This window comes from Sus scrofa, chromosome 8, assembly GCF_054392235.1.
Source record: "Sus scrofa isolate SSC_HxYL_T2T_F1_AM1 chromosome 8, Sscrofa_HxYL_maternal_Yorkshire_Landrace_v2.0, whole genome shotgun sequence".
NCBI lineage: Eukaryota > Metazoa > Chordata > Mammalia > Artiodactyla > Suidae > Sus > Sus scrofa.
The window spans coordinates 118,256,949-118,274,545 of NC_139390.1; the positions used below are offsets into that span (position 1 = coordinate 118,256,949).

General features: G+C 37.5%; 3 protein-coding genes across 30 annotated transcripts in view; 2 read left to right on the forward strand and 1 right to left on the reverse strand.

Moving 5' to 3' along the window:
• The window catches only part of CASP6 (caspase 6), a 1,021,045-nt gene that overhangs the window by 262,889 nt on the left and 740,559 nt on the right, over window positions 1-17,597 (forward strand). The window lies entirely within an intron of this gene.
• Window positions 1-17,597, forward strand: part of ELOVL6 (ELOVL fatty acid elongase 6) — a 465,493-nt gene that overhangs the window by 54,749 nt on the left and 393,147 nt on the right. The window lies entirely within an intron of this gene.
• ENPEP (glutamyl aminopeptidase) overlaps window positions 1-17,597 on the reverse strand; it is a 93,286-nt gene that overhangs the window by 14,050 nt on the left and 61,639 nt on the right. Inside the window, exons 12-17 of one of the 3 annotated variants that reach the window (NM_214017.1) lie at window positions 9,466-9,602; window positions 9,283-9,338; window positions 3,682-3,832; window positions 2,582-2,655; window positions 2,372-2,476; window positions 2,113-2,283 (exon numbers count right to left, since the gene is read on the reverse strand). In NM_214017.1, the coding sequence (NP_999182.1) occupies window positions 2,113-2,283; window positions 2,372-2,476; window positions 2,582-2,655; window positions 3,682-3,832; window positions 9,283-9,338; window positions 9,466-9,602 (694 nt within the window). Of the gene's footprint in view, window positions 1-2,112; window positions 2,284-2,371; window positions 2,477-2,581; window positions 2,656-3,681; window positions 3,833-9,282; window positions 9,339-9,465; window positions 9,603-16,599; window positions 17,162-17,597 lie in introns of those variants that run through there. The other 2 variants (XR_014811944.1, XR_014811943.1) reach the window with 2 other exon arrangements.

Below are 17,597 nucleotides of genomic sequence, written 5' to 3' on the forward strand. Positions count from 1 at the left end.
TTGAATTACTTATACTCATTTATTTTTATTTTTATTTTTATTTTTATTTTTTGTCTTTTTGCCATTTCTTGGGCCACTCCCGTGGCATATGGAGGTTCCCAGGCTAGGGGTCCAATTGGAGCTGTAGCCGCCGGCCTACGCCAGAGCCACAGCAACGCGGGATCTGAGCCGCGTCTGCAACCTACACCACAGCTCACGGCAACGCCAGATCCTTAACCCACTGAGCAAGGCCAGGGATCGAACCCGCAACCTCATGGTTCCTAGTCAGATTCGTTAACCACTGCGCCACAACGGGAACTCCTATACTCTTATTTTAAATGGGATTACAGTTAAATCTTATTTGCTCTTCCTTATATTATACAAAACAACTTTCTAATATAACCTACGTTGTTAGATTGATTGGCTAAAATTATAGTATAATGCAAATAAGTCCAAGATAAATTGAGTGACTAAATCAATATATTTTTGTTAAATATATGCCGTGGCTGTACCTAGAGAGAATATCTTAACGTACTCTAGACCCCTAAACTTCAGAAACTGCACTGGAGTGGTAGGCTCCTGAATTTTTACTATATATGTGTATATATGTATGTATATGTGTGTGTGTGTGTGTGTGTGTGTGTGTGTGTGTGTATAGTTTTTTTTGCTTTTTAGGGCCAGACTTGTGGCATATGGAAGTTCTCAGGCTAGGGGTGGAATTGGAGTTACAGCTGCCGGCCACAGCCATACCCACAGCCACAGCCATAGCAACGGCCATAGCAACAGCCGCAGCCACATGGGATCTGAGCCTCGTCTGCGACCTACACCACAGCGCATGGCAACATCAAATCCTCAACCCACTGAGTGAGGCCATCCTTATGGATACTAGTCGGGCTCATTACTGCTGGCTGAGCCACCATGGGAACTTCTAGCACTTGCTAATTTTCTCATCATATTCAGTTAGCACAGTTATCAAAGCAGTGAATCAATATGATGTTTTGTGGAATGTTAAGATGATTAAGTTCTTGATAGACTATCTTAGGGTAGGGAGAAGGAAAACTGACATATAGCTCTGAGCTGAGATGGTGAAAGTGTATTTATTATTGGCCCTGCTAAGTAAAAGCAAATTGCTTCTGGTAGTCCTTATAAATTAATTATTGTTTTATAATTTCTTATGTATATTCTGCCTCTCCCATGAACCTATAAGTTTATCAAGGATAGATGTCATTCTTATTTATTTTTATTCCCACAGTCTGTATAACTGTACATAGAAAGGACATCATAACTTGGTTAAACAAATAAAATAAATAACTCAGAAACCATACCTAAGCAAAAAGTGAATAAGGTGGAAGCTAGTTGATTTAGGCCATAGGTATGGAGTGGAAGAAGATTCATAGATAGGCTTCAAGCAGTCTTTGTACCTTCTGAGTGGAATGTAAATACCGTGTGTGCAGTGTGTGTGTGTGTGTGTGTGTGTGTGTGTGTGTGTAAGAATGTTGTGACAGACACTCCTTCTCTGTATTAGAGCCCAGTTTTGTTCTGGACTTGGATCAAGATATCCTTGATCCTGGGTAAGGTAGACTGCTTCCCCAGCCTCAGAGTATCATGACTGGCTCAAATCAAAGGAATTCAAGTTCATCCTAGTCAGAAAATGCTTCAGTGGGATAACCCAGAATGATCAAGGTTGATCAGTTCTTGATTATGAGGGGAAGTAGAGATAACTGACCTCTTAAGAGCGTAAAAGAGAGAGACTTATGAGGAGGAACTCTTGCTCCTCTCCTTCTTCCATTGAACATATTTGTGTGAAAATAAAATGTTCAGAGCTCTGGAAGTCATAAGACATCCATCATGTTGAGGATGGCAGAAAAGAAAGGGAAAGAGTGTCGGTCCTGGGTGAAAAAATGTTGAACCACTCTATACAACTGGAAACTATCTACCTCCAGACTTTTTTAAATATAAAATTACATGTCTGTATTGTGTAAGCCACTCTTAACATGGATATTTTGTTTCTTACCAGGAAAATAACTTTTAATGGATTTTCTTAGAGACATATCCTTTAATTAGCATCTTAAGAGACTGTGACATAAAACTATCAAGTACCATTCATATAATTTTTTTAATGCTCCATTTTACCTTGACAAAAGAGCAACATTCTTCACTGATGCTAATCCGTACAGTAGCTTTTCTTTTTCTTGAGCTAAGGAAGTTTCCTGGTATTGCTTAAGAGTGTAGTTCCATGAAGTCTCATTGCCAGAGTTCTGCATTCCATACCGATATACCAGAAGCCTGAGATTTACAGGAAGACTAGGAGAAGAAATGGTGTTTCAGAAATTTTAATTCCTCATTTCTGAGTTGAAAGCCTTCTAGAAATGAAAACATGGTGAACAGTCACCTTACAGTCCCCGTTAGCCACTGCTCAAATAAATGGGAAGCGTTGTTCAAGGCATTGCTGTCTCCCATCTTGCATGCGAACCCTAATACAGAGGCGCGGAGTAACCTAAGAAAACAAAGATACACAGATCTGGGGCCTTGAGCACTTTTCAACATGTCTTAACACACAAATATTAAATGAATATTAATTGTATAAAAGGTAAAAAATAACTTTGTGAGGTGGTCTCCATTATCATTCCATCCCAGAGAATCTGCAATGGGCTTCACTTGATCTCTGAAGTATTTCTGAAATAAAAGCACCATGCACAATGAGTAACCATTTACTATTTAGTGGCAGTCCCCCATTTATTATAGTCTACAGTTCCCTGTTGTAATCTTTTTCACTACTGGTTCAGAGAACTTTGGGATTTTCCTTAGAAAAGTTGTAATTTTACTTCAGTTCTGAAGATGACATCATGGATCATTCTCTGTTTTATAGAACTTTGGGTTAGCCCCTTTTAATCTCCACTTCTTAGTTAATATTTGTAATAAATAGAGTAACACCTGACATACTTACTGCACTAAGGAAAATTGCTCAAGTATTGATGAAATAATAATAGCTAATATTAGTGTATTGCCTTAGGATTTACAAAGACTATTTATAGTGTATGATTCTCACTATCCCATTACCATAGGCAGCCAAGTGCTGCCATTACTATTGTATGAAGTAAATAAAGACTCCCAAGTAAGAAATCATTTGTCCAAGTTCTTCCATAAAGAAAGTGGAAGAGCTGGAGACTGGAATCCAGAATTTGTTTAAAATTATAAGTGCCAAAGTGCCACAAAGAAATCACAAAGCCAATAAAAGTATTTAGAATTACTATCTCATAATAAAATCTCATTGTGAAAATAACAACAGTAAGAATAAGGAAAAATGATGTCATATTTTGATAAGAATAAATTCACTTTAACATAGATGAATCCATTAAACATAAGATCTAGTTTGTATCCATGGTTTCAAATGTTTATTTTGAAATAAATAAATAATAAATAATAAAAATAATAAAATAAATAAAATATTAATTGTTATATTCTTTCTAATGCTAAAATACACCTATAAGTGGTATACTGAACCAGAAATAATGATACATTTCACACTGAAAAAAAGTAGCATCTCTTTGGTTTGATTAGTCAACTAATTGTAATTTCCTTTGATTTCACTTGGCAGGCAAGCTATGCTTTCGTGTCTCCCATGGGTCACTTCTCTCAGAAATCTACCTATTCTGTTGATGGCTAAACATCTACTTTCATAAGATATAGCATTAACATTACTTCAATCATAGGGTATAGCTCTTTATCATCTTCAAACATGCTAATAATATAGGTTACGGCTGAAATGACTCTCTGCCATGGTAAATATTCGTCTTCCATTTTGAGATACTTGGTCAAGTTCAGAGCCTCCTTATAATTTAGAAGTTGAGCTCTAAGAAAGAAAAAAAAGCCCACAGTTAATTAAAAACCATAGACTAGTTTCCTTTGATTGCAAGTACTAATATGGAGATCATAGACTTCAATGTTAATGAAAATCCTTCCATTAAATAATTAAGAGAATGCATTACTGTTGAGGCCCAATCAAAGAGATTTGTTCATAATGATGTATTAGTGCTTTCGTATGTTCAGTATAAAGAAGAAGACAGAATATTAAGGTATGCATTTGAAAAATTGCTTTGGTAAAATTTTAGATAAAACAAAAGCCACTTAGCTATATGGTTAATAATGACAAATAGAAACTTAAATTTTAGGTTTACAAGCTGATTATAATATGCAAATGCACCATTATAAATGTATCTTATTGAATTATTTTTACATTTGTTATGAATAGTAATATAAGAGTACTCATGCATGCTTAAATCATTCCCATAAACTTATATTTCCCATGAAAACATCTCCTTTTTCCTACATTTCCCAACAAAATTGATAAATAAAAATAGATTCTGTTCCTCAAAAAAATGTGAAGTTGCTATTGCTATTTAAAAATTTAAAGAATCCAGTTTCTTCCTTCTTAGAAAATATTCTAGAACCTTTTTGAAATACTGTTCTCAGAAATCTGTAATGCCTCAAATTTTAGCCTAGGTTTGTTTTTTTGTTTTTGTCTGTGTCTGTCTATTCTAGGGCTGCACCCGTGGCATATGGAGGTTCCCAGGCTAGGGGTCTAATCAGAGCTGTAGCTGCCGGCCTACACCACAGCCACAACAACGCCGCTTCAGACTCTGCTTTGAGGAATGTCAACCTAAGATAGCGTTTTTACTCTGCTTTGAGTCTCAAACTATTGGTAAATCCACGGACACATGGCAGCTCTGAAAGCCAGACTTGGTTGAGAATTTTCCTTATTCAAGAGTCTTTCATTTATAGTAAGAGTCCAGCCTGAGGGACTTCAGTCCTAGAGCTGTCCTATAATTTATAGTGTAGAGAGGATAGAGGCTATAACTTAAAGAAAGGTCCCATAAAACTCTATGAAGAAGACGAAGAAAAGAAGAGGTCCTATGATGGAATTCTTGCTCTCCTATCTTAGGTTGGGGAATCTTGTAACAAAAGATCTGTTTTTGCTTCCTTGGGTGTGACCTGGAAAGACTGCATGGTCCTTCTCAGAGAAGTTTGAGTGAAGCATAGTGCCCTATCAAACGTGGCTTTTGAATGGGACATTAGAAACTGTTGAGAGATGTGGTTAGATGGATGGAACTGACCCCATGGTCTCTCGTTCTTCAGCAAAGCTTTCAGATGGTGCGGAGAGTTTTGAAAACTCATGTGTCTGGTCTCTTGACGTTAACGTACTAATTAAATTTGGATTTCTGACTTGGAATAGTATCCTTGCGATCAACTAGGACTCCTAGTTTCCTTTTGGAGTCTTTCCCCATTCCCCGATTCTCCCTTCTTTTAAAAGGCAGCCCTCAAGGGGCTAGGAAAAGTTGTTTATCCAGTTCTGTGTTGTGCTCTGGTCAGCTGTGTAAATACCTATAAAATGCTAAGTCTGGTATACCTAGAGGTCTTTCATCTTGGTGTGGCTAATGTTCACTTACTGGTTTTTATTTGCTAACCTGACCGTCACCTTGGATATCATTGGAGCCCCTGCACCTTGAAGCCTGACTGCAAATCTGTTTGGATCATTAGCGCAGGTGGCCTTTGAAGCCATCCTCTCTGCCATTCTTCCCTCACTCAGGGACTCCTGCTCCCACCCGTGGGCTTGCTAGCCAGTTCTCTCTGCTTTCCCTTATGCTGTTCCTCACTCCTCTCCTGGCTTTGGCACACAAAGGGCTGCAGAGCACAATATAAATTATTTAAAATGGAAAATAGGAGTTCCCCTGGTGGCTCAGTGGAAGTGAATCTGACTAGGAACCATGAGGTTGTGGGTTCGATTCCTGGGATTGCTCAGTGGGTTAAGAATCCGGTGTTGCCGTGAGCTGCGGTGTAGGTCACAGACACAACTTGAATCCCGTGTTGCTGTGGCTCTGGAGTAGGCCAGTGGCTATAGCTCCGATTCAGCCCCTAACCTGGGAACCTCCATATGCCGTGGGTGCGGCCCTAAAAAGACAAAACAAAACAAAACAAAAAAATAAAAGGGAAAATAAATCTACTGTAACCCCGAATGGACAAAAAAAGGGATTTTTCTGTCTCAGTTTTGACAAGGTCCCCAAACCAGGACCTTGGCACATCCTCCAGAGTAAGATGCAGGCCCACCCAGTCAGGACTCACATGGGCAGGAACAAGGTTTTGTGACCCTCGGGTGATAACCCACCACAAGCCTGTGGAAGAGATGGAGAGGCTAAGGGGGAGAGAGAAACATTTTGGAAGAGAGCTTTTGGAGGACTCTCTCAGTGTTCTGTGAATGCTTTCCTCCCTCAGGGAGCTGGGGGAGGTGTAGGATGATTTTTCCCACACATCAAGCCTAGAAAGGGGGCTTTAATGGGACTACTTGAAGAGTTTTATCTGAGTATCTTGGAGCTTGGGGTCACAGTGGCCTGGTGTCTGATGTCCCAAGAAACCTAAAGGATGGGAGACTGTGGTTGGCTACTGCTCTGACCTCCAAGGGAAGAGGTAGGACTGTGTGAGGTGGGCCATCCTTCCTGACTTGGTCAGGAGAAAGGATATGTGACTACTTCCTATGGACCAGATGCAGTTCAGACATTTTCACTTCCTCACCTCAAGGGAACTGTAGGAGAAAGACCCTTGGCCAGGGAATGAGTGTGGATGGCGCAGAGTCCATGGAAGCAGCACACAAGGAAAAGAATCAGTGTTAAACATCTACAAGGTTCAGAGAGCACCAAAAGGCATGTCAAGCTCTTCCATTCATCTGTTGTCCTGCCTCGTTGCCTTAGCTCTCTGGGGCAGTCCCAGGCAGCATGGTGAGACGTAGAAGTTCCATGCAGCAAAATGGAGAGGAAACCAAGCACCTTGTTCCCATTGCAGATGCCTGGCCTGAAACTAGCCTGGGCTGGGGCCTGGAAGAAACTTTAAACGAAGTTGAAAATGTTAAGGGTTTTACCAGCAGGGCATATAATTGAACTGAGCCTGTGTGGGGGACTCAGAATGGCTGGGTGTGTTTCTACGCCTTATCTTCAATGAATGTGCTCAGGTGGATATTCCATCCAGGGCAGTAAGAGTACTAGCTCCTCAAATTTGGGGGCAGTGGAATCAAGAATATATTTATTTTTAGATCTGCCCTTTTAGTCTTGCTGATGAAATATGATAGGTAACATTTCTTTTTGAATAGCAGAGTAGAGCTGTGTAAATTCTAATCCTACCACAGACACTTATCTATCTAACTATACACTTCTGCTTTTCTCTCAAATTTCAGAGTGATCTGGATGTGACTCTAACCAACACAGGTTGGGTCTGTTTCTCTCCAAGCCCTTTTCCCCTCATGTTTTGTAGAAAGAAACTGGGTGATAATTCAATAGCTCAGGCACTATTTCAGGTGATAGCTCAGGTATTTTCGGGATTAGTTGCTGTGTGATTCTTTTTTTTTTTTTTTTTTTTTGGTTTTCAAATTTGTTTTACTTTCTTCCCTTCTGAAGCTCTTCAAAATTTTATGGGACTATGACCAAGGGGCTAAACAAATGTGAGAAAGTCGTAAGTGGTGTGAATTATCTGCTTTGTACACAGTTTCTCAGAGAAAGCTATTCAAGAGGCTTTCACTTCTTAAAGCAAAAGAACTGTCTGGATTGTGTTGCGATGGAAATTAAATTATAAAGATGTTACACTTCTGTGTAATTTCTAACAGCCAATATTCTAAGCTGTGGAAAAGGTCATGATGCACGCAAAGGAGAGTTTTCCTAAAAAACACTAAATAGTCTTAGTGTATTTAAAAATGTTGATCATCTTTTACCACTTAATTTCCCCAGTCTACATAGTGCCAGGTACAGAGTAGGTGCTCAATAAATATTTATTAGATGAGTGATTGACATCCTGTAATATAATGAAAATAATTAATCTGTTACATATCCAGGGGATTAACTTGGTGATTCACTAAAGAGAATAAGATTGTTACCTACAAAGGGAATCTAGATTGTAAATTTGGAAGAGCTTTTGTAAATGCTTCTTTGCTGCTACTAATCAGTGTGGATGCCTTTTGATCAAGTAATACAATCTATTGAGCATTTCCTGAAGGGCCAGGCAATGTTTTGGATACTTGATGTGCATTCTTGCATTTATTCCTCACAAGAGTCTTATAAGGTCATCTCCATTTTACTAATACGGAAATTGAAGCACAGAGAGGTTAAGACACTTTCTTGAGGTTATGCAGAACCAGGATTTTAGTCTGGTTTGAGAGTCTGTTTTTTAACCCTTTAAATTCCCCTCCTTGAAAATGTCACAAAGGTTTTCTGACTTCTTTTATACCATCTAGGGAGTCTCTGTAAAATAGGGCTCCCATGCCTTTAGTGCTGTTTTACTACCCTTCCACCCATGTATTCAGATTATATTTAATGAGCAACTACTAGGGGCTAGGCACAGTTAGGAGTTGGGGATAAAATCAATAGGAACATGATCTGGGTGCCTACTCTCACAAAACTTAGAGTCTGATGGATGAGATGAATAATTAATAAGCGATGACAATATAATATTATGGGAAACACAGGAGCCCTTAAAAGGAACACCGAACCCAGACAAAGGGGCCATGAGACCTTCTGAGAAAGTAGTATATCATCTGTGTCTAAAATGGGGCCACTACAAAGCCAGCAAAGCAGGTTGGCTCTGTCCCTATCTCCTACCAAAGTATCAGAAATTCAACAAATACCTGTTGAATTACTAGTGTTAGATTACCTGAAATAAAACTCAAAGGTTCTGTGATTACTACTCTTACATTACCCTAGTCTGTGTTAATTATTTTTTTCAAGGTGTAGGTTATTATTTTTTTTTTCTAAGTCTAAGTTACCTTCAGGCTATGAGGAAAAAAAACTCACATTTCCTAAACGGTATCTTAATCCTAGAGTGCCATGTCTCATTCTTCTTACCCCAGTGACCTGACCAAGATTTGACAACTCTACCCATAAAATCTTACAATTGACTTGGACTCAGAGAAGTGAGTTAATGAAATATATTATTTGTCTTTTTATTAAATCAAATTGTGAAGATACTCTTTTGAGCATTTACAAGTGTCACTCCTCATTAGCTCAAGGACTCTGAATCAGACAAACCCTACTTAAAGTTGACAGGATAGGTGAGTTTTGTGTATATTAAGAGGTTGATATCAGTATTAGCTATGAGGCTCATATTAGTTTTAAAATAGAAAGCTAAAGAAAAGAATAATGTCTTAAATAGTGGCTTTTGATATTTTAAACTCTAAATTAATATTTAAACTTTGTTGTAATTCATTAAAAAAAGATTTATGACAAATTCACACTGTTTTAAATAATCTAATCTCATTCCAAAACCCACCTTGCCAAGGCAAAAGCATCATCAATAAGACTTGCACGATCAGCAGTTGAAAAGTCCTGGAAGGAGGAAGAAAAAGAGGTAAGAAACATGAATCTTAAAGCGAAAGGTGTTGAAAAATTAATACCATTAAGATGCTGTTCTTAGAACAAAAATAAAACAATTCACAACCACTGCTACTCTTACCTTGTGGTTGAGGGAAAGATTGGTAGCTATCCATTCCCAAGTTGATACTTCGTAATTTACACGATAAAACCCAATATGATCTGGGTTTATTTTGAGAAAAGCGTTTCCATTAGGATTAGAAGAGTTCAAAGTGATTCCTGTGGTCATAAATAAACACTAATGAGAAACATGTTTGCTCATACTGTAAACACAGAGAAATTAAACCCAGAGGGTAAAAAGAAAAGAAAAGAACTGTTAGCTCAAGGAGTCAAGTTTGATTTGGATCCAAAGCCCCAAAGCCTAATTCTTACTTAGTTGCCTAATTTTAACATATCACAGTAGTGCGTGAGCTGAAAAAGAAATAAGTAATGTAAATAAGTGTCCTCTAATTTGTGACTTAGACTTCTTCCTGGCAGAAGCTTGTCATATGGGTGAAATAATTCTGTGCTTGTCAATCCTTTAATAAATAAAGGAACAATGCTTAAAGACAGAAGCCCATGCCTTCTGGGGTTAATCCACATATTATTAATCATAATGGATTAATTACACAAAGAATATTCCCTAGGGCAGCCTGGGGAGAGGGTGAAAATGCAAAATTTAATGAAGACTTTGTTTATTAAAATCAACATTCAAATCGATGAAAATGGTGATTGCTAAGCAGAACAGTAATTTGAGAGTAATGCTTTTAAAATGTCAAGAAGGCTTGCAAATGGACTAAAATCCAAATACAACATTCTTGATCTTATAGTCCGTTTCATACTTATTCTCCCGATTTTATTTATCTTTGAAAGTTTCCTACTTCCTTATTTCACTTGATTACATCAATGCCTTTTCATCAATGGATTTACCAAATCAACTTTCTTTCTAAAGTAGCATCCAGTATTTACATGGGGTTCTAGTATATAGATTTTGGAAGCTTGGTGTTGAAGGAACAAAGATATATATATATATACACACACATATATGTGTGTGTATATATATATATTGGTCTTTTTGTCTTTTCTAGGGCTGCACCCATGGCATATGGAGGTTCTCAGGCTAGGGGTCTCATCAGAGCTGTAGCTGCTGACCTTCGCCACAGCCACAGCAACTCAGGATCTGAGCCGCATCTGCGACCTACCCCACAGCTCACAGCAACACCGGATCCTCAACCCACTGAGTGAGGCCAGGGTTTGAACCTGCAACCTCATGGTTCCTAGTCGAATTCGTTAACCACTGAGCCACGAGGGGAACTCCCAAAAGGTATATGTTTTAAAACTACTCACTTAAACTGATAGCTGGGGTCTGATATGACCAGGGTTTATTAACAGCACTCCCATACTTTTACTTTTTAACTCATAATTCTTTCGTTTGCATGGACAATATGTAATTTAAATAATAATGTGAGAATACTTAATATATTTAAATAATTTCAAATAGCTTAATGGAGTGACAGTGTGGGATGTGGTATTATAAAATAGGAGATGAGGCTGGAAATAAAAGTGGGGCTTCAGTGTGAAGGATCATGCTATGATAAGAAATTCATCTTCTGAGAGATGGTAAGAATAGAGAAGAGTTTTAAGCAGGGAAATAATATGCTCAAGCCCCTTTCTAGAAAGATAATTTTGAAGGTGGTATGGGGATACAGTTGAAGGAGATTCTGGAGTCTACTATAATAGTCTAGGGTAAGAAAGAATGAGAGCTTATGTGGAGATGATGAAAATAGGTGATATATTCAAGAGACACATCACCAGTAAAATCAACACCATCCTTTTTCTGCTTGATGTGGACTGTTAGAGGAGGGGAAAATTAGCTTTCATGATTGGATGAATAATGGTATTGCCATTACAGAGCAGAGGAAGATGAGTCAGTCTGGGAGGAAAGGTGATTTAAATTTTGGAAGTGTTCACAAGGTTTGAAAGATATCCAGGACGCAGTAGTTTTTCATCCTATATGAGTAAACTCTTCAACAAGACAATAAGTTTCTTTAGGAATGTTCAGAGTAGAGTCTTGACAAATTGTAAACCTTCACCTCACTCCTGTAGCATTTATCTTTCCTTGTCATTCTCCCATGGACAAGTTGTTGAAAGGAAGCTAATCTTTTGGCAGCCATATACTTTGAATGTTTGTATCAGGAGGAGAGCCTCTCACTAAGCACAGAGCCATATGTTATAGGAGAAAGAGCATAGACTTTCGAGTCTGACAGATCTAGGGTAAAATCCTTGCTCTATGACTTACTAGCTGTGTGATCTTGGCCAAATCGCTTGACCTCGCTGTGTCCCACTTCACCATGAAGGAAATAACGATAAAAATCTCTCACAGGGCTGTCGTGAAGATTAAATAAGATAACATAGGTAAAGTGTTGGTCACATAGTTATATGTCCAACAGATGGTAGCTGTCCCCATTATTATGAAAGGGGATATGCAGCCAGTTCTATAAATAGGAAAGCAAATATAAATAACATCGAGAAGTTCCTGGCAATCCATCTAAATACTGCAGTATTTTAGTGTGCTTTATATATGCCTAGTTAAGCCTGTCTAGAGTTACTGTGGTTTTTCTCACTTTATAGATGAGGAAGCTGAGATCCAGGAAGTCAGTAGTTACCGGACTTTCCAAGTTCATGCTACTCTCAGAACAGTTGTCAACAACAAAATACTGTTGGGTTGTTTAGTTACATAATGAAGCAAGTAGGACTAAAATACTGATGCCTATTCCAGATGGTGCACAGAAGTAAGGGTGTATATTTCCTTCTGTTTCTCCATTTACTACTAAGTTTTTTCTGATTATAGCAATATTATGTGTTCCTTTTTTTTCATTCCAAATAATGTATTTGGAAATTACAAAAAGTATAATGAAGAATATAAAAATAACCCATCACCAGTTTGACATTACATTTTTATCTCGTGTGTGTTTCTTCCATATATATGCATATACGAACCCACACTACACATAATGGAACCTTACTATTTTTATGATTAGAAATCCCTTTCATTTGAAATTATATTGTAAATAATTCACAATTTCATTATATATATATATATTATATATATGAAGATACAGATTTAATGGCCACATAGTACTCTCTCATTCAATTTATTAATTGTTTTGTGCTGTTGCTTACTAGTTTTATGCATAACAGTGGTGAATGAATTCTTCCTGGATAAAGCTCTTTCTAGAAAATTTTTTCCTTCTATTATTTGTCTGATAATTTTTTGAAATTTCATCCAGAAGCTAATTTCGACTCAGTTTCAGTAACAAAGCACACATACAGTTCTTTAACATACTATTTTATATAAATAATTGTAACAAACTTCAGTCAAGTAGACAGCTTGTAATAGCCTAAAATTGCTAGAGAAGGAAACATTTTTCCTTTGTCATGTAAATAGTGTGCTGCATTGATCCTTTAAAGCAACTTATTTTTCTCTGTAAAATGATAGTTTATATCTGTCTTCTTAAATTTGTGTATCACTTAACAGTAAAACAACTGAAAGATACAAGAGTAGTTTTTGTTTTTGTTTTTTGTTGTTTTTTTAACTAATGACACACAGTTTATATTTGGAGACCTAAAAATTTCAAGTAGGGTGCAATATCAGAATTTGGGGTCAAGGAAGAAAAGTTCAATATCTGAAACTAAGACTAATATGATCCATTGTAAAACAGATTGATTATCACTTTGTGGCAATGTTGTCAACAAATTACTTATTCAAGGAAGTATTAATGACTGTGTTAGTAATAATTATAGAGTCTCATCTAAATCCCAGCAAGTGACCTAGAGAATCTCCCTGAAAAGAAAGCTACAGGATTAATATGTAATATAATCTGGAAAAAATGCAACACTATTGTCACGATGAAGGGTTATCATTGGCAATGGTTTTGGTGACTGAGAAGAAATATTTGCCAAGGAGAGCGGATAGTGCAGCTCTGTCAGTATGTCCCCAGTGTGCCTGGGGAGGCAGGTGCTCACCTGAGCTGGTACATGTGTTCCAGATCATTTGGCAGAGCTGCTCTTATAAGGAACAATGTGTGTGGAGAGACCTATTGGCTATTTATCACATTTCCTCCTGGTAACACAGCTAGACTCTATTAGGCTCCCTTAGAGTTAGGTGGCAACATACGATTGACAACTGAACATAAAATGTGAACATAAATAAGAGATGCATTTCTCGGCCTAGCCCTCAATTTCTTTCTGTGTCTTCTGATTATATGCAAAAGATTCAGCAGAAGAGTCCAGGATCAAGTTGGGAGAGGGGAAGAGGTGGAGCTACAAGAAGTGGTTGCATCAAGCCGATACTGATAGCCTCTAAATGCAATATTAAGACTCCCCTGGTTAATGCAGTATGCAAAGCCATCACAGCTTGATGACATCTCTAAAATAATTGATCTACCTTAACTCTCTCTTTACCCTTATTAAGTAAACGTTCTTCCTGGAAGTGATATCTAATTAGCTGAAGTAAATATTCTATTCACCCTGGCCAGTATTTTTATGTAAATTAACAAATTAGCATTCTTATATGTATGGTTTATGTGAATAAGTCTTCGAAGACTTGATTGACCAGGGATGAATTAATCAAACTGAGCTTCTGAATCTGCAAAACTAAGTCCATAATGATTCAGTCAAAATTAAAGCATTCTATGAGGTTCAGCTTGGAGAATGAAGAAAGTCTCTCCTATTAAATTAAAAAATATATGCCCATCGTTATTTTGATATGACTATTTAAGTATAACTACCATCAAATTTTAGGAGCTCCTGCTGTGGTGCAACAGGATCAGCAGAGTCTTTGATGTGCTGGGACTCAGGTTTGATCCCCAGCCCAGAACAGTGGGTTAAGGACCCAGCATTGCTGCAGCTGCGGCTTAGTTTGAGGCAGTAGCTGGGATCTGATCCCTAGCCTGGGCGCTCCATGTGCTGTGGGGCAGCCAAAAATAAAAAATTTAGTAATATCTTATTTTATATGACAGAATTTGTTTAACCATCCAGAATGCAGCCTCAAATCTGAAAGAGTTATGAAAACAGTCATCACAAAGTCTATTCCATCTCCCATGCCCTAAACCTTCTTTTAGACCTTATATGCTTATGAAACCCTGTTTTAAAATATTATGTTTTAGGAGTTCTCATGGCGGCTCAGTGGTAATGAACCTGACTAGTATGCATGAGGGTGCGAGTTCAATCCCTGGCCTCGCTTAGTGGGTTAAGGATCTGGTGTTGCTGTGGCTGTGGCGTAGGCCGGCAGCTGCAGCTCAGATTCATCCCCTAGCCTGGAACGTCCATATGCCTCGGGTGCAGCCCTAAAAAGACTAAAAAAAAAAAAAAAAAAAAAAAGTTTTAGCAAGATTGATTATCTGATATCATATGATAATCTAGAAGTCTTCTAAGTGCTATAAAGTAGCAGGTTAAAAGTAAAAGTAATTTACTACAAAATGTAGATGCACTGACAATAGCCAAAATAGTAGCTGATACTAAAGATTAAGGCCTCACCTTACATACACAACCTCTAAAAGCACAGCAATCTGCAAGCAAACAAGCCTTCATTAAGCAAGGACTTTCTGAACTCTCAGTAAGTCTTAGGATGGCACAGCTCCTTGTTGGGAATAAGATGAGCAGGGGGCAAGGAGTATGATGTGTAATCTGTGTCTTCAAGAAGCTTATAATTTACTTTAAAAAGAAAAGATAGAGCATATGAATCTTAAATAATGATAATAATGCTTAAAATCTAAGAAATAATACTAGGAATAAGGATTGATGAAACCAATATCACAAAATATACTATCAACAGTGTAAGGAGAGGTTATTCAGGGTAGGTTAGAATAACCAGAGAAGCATCTGAGATGAAGGTCTTCTTGTTTTTGTTACAAAGTACATGATCAGTTGTTTTCATGTACAACACAAATGTAATAAAAGACCTCTAAGGAAGTCCCACTATTGCCTGGGAAATTTCTAACTGATGAATCATTAAAGAAACTGAGAGGAGGGAGGTAGGGCTGGTAACCTGAGCTGATGGCCCATTCAGTACACTCAGGACATATTCATCATCTGTGCTTTGAGCTGGAAGCTGAAGATGTCCCCAAACAGGAAACAGGAACTTATTGCATAGCCTAAAAATGGAGTAGGCACTTTGAAGTAGGAAGAGATGTCTAGTGTGCTTCTGGCTAAGTGACTAGTCATGATTTTGAAGCTGCAGATAAAGATAGGTTTGTCATCAAAGCTCTGTGGACATTAAAGCTGCTTAGTTAATAATTAATTCAATAACCAATTACTAGATACTTGCTGGAGATATGGAACAAGCACACAACAACAAAAAAATCAGCTCCATTTCTCAAGAAATAGTCTACAGGGAGGGAAGAGACAGATAAAGTCAATAATTAGAGAAGAAAATGTATTAAATGTCATGACAGAGGGATGGAAGTTGTCATGAGAGCTCTCTGCTCTCTCACTCTCACAGTAGCTTATTCTGCCCATAGCACAATTTCCATCTACATTCAGTCAATCCTGTCACCCACCTAATCTTTAGCCCCCCTAACTCTCAGCCTAGATTTCCTTTTCTTTAGTAACTTCCCTGAACCCCTAAATATGGGCCAGTGCTTCTTCAGTGAGCACCTTTGGCTATTACCACACCAGGCACTTTGACACTTACTATATTTGCCTACTGACTCGTCTGCACCTAGACCTAAGTGCCTCAAAGCGAGGATCATGGGTTGTTTTTCCCTGAACATTATCTCCATACCTACCCCCATGTCTGGCCCATAAATTAGTCCTTAGTAAATACTTGTTTAAAAGAATTAATAAAGGAGTAAATATCTTATTCAAATGTTCTAAGTACATAATACATATTAGAAAAATGTTTATTGTTAATTCCTGAAATCTGTTTTACGAAGCACTTGAATAAGCTTTAGTTATCTGGAAAATTCACTTTTATGGAAACCTCATTTCATGAAAATGCTGAGTAGATTATATTAGTGTAGATAGATTATTCATGATTTTAAACCTGTAAACAGCAAATCAAGCAGCTTCCCGGACATTCCTCCCACCCTCAATTAACTAGTAGCGACCAATGGGCAAAACAGGTAGTAATATTTAAACCAAATCCAATGAAAACCTCCCAAGGGAATCCTATCCTCATGATATCTTTTATTAGTGCTATTGCACATTTAAGTGCTATTGCACTTTTTAAAGTGTCTTTTTTTCCCTTTCTTTTCCATTTTCCTTTGGCAAATGTGCTTGAGTAAGAAAATGGTCAGAAGACAGATCACAAAAGGTAGAGCTTAGCACTCAAACACAAAATTATCCTATTTAAAAACACTGACAAAATGGCATTGATCTGGGAATGTGAGAAGAATTCAGAATTGCTGACCACATCAATTAAAGTCAGCATAAATGACCAAGAAAAAGTTTTGTTGTAAAGGCAACAGAAAGGTGTCTTTACAATAGCAAAGCTGGTAGAGTTTATAGTAAAAATTAAAAATTATAAAATAATTTGATAAAAGTAAAAAACCTAAAGCAGAAAAAACCCTATTCGAGCCACATAAAAACTTACATATATGTTTATAGCAATATTATTCCTAACAGTTAAAAGGTAGAAACAATCCATTGCCCATCAACTGATGAATAGATAAACAAAAGGAGTATACCAATATAATGTGCATATAATTTGTCAATAAAAAGGAATGTCGTGGCTTGGATCTGGCGTTGCTGTGGCTGTGATGTAGGCCAGTAGCAACAGCTCTGATTAGACCCCTAGCCTGGGAACCTCCATATGCCGAGGGTGCAGCCATAAAAGGACAAAAGATGAAAAAAAAAAAAAAAAAAAAGGAATGAAGTACTGTTACATGCTATGACATGGATGAACTTGAAAGCATCATGCTTAGTGAAAGAAGCCAGTCTCAAAGTGCTGTGTAAATTGTTCCATTTATAAGAAATGTCTCAAATAGCCAAATCTATGCAGACAGAAAGTAGACTAGTGGTTGTTTTGGTTTAGGGGTATAGGAGGATAGAGGAGTTGATAGCTAAAGAGTATGGAGTTTCTTTTTGAGGTGATTGAAATGCTCTAAAATTGACTGTGAATATAATAAAAATATAATAAAAAACATTGGATTGAACACTTTAAATGGGGGAATTGCATACTATGTGAATTATATCTCAATAAAGCTGTTTTTAAAGAAGTCTATTGGAAATAGG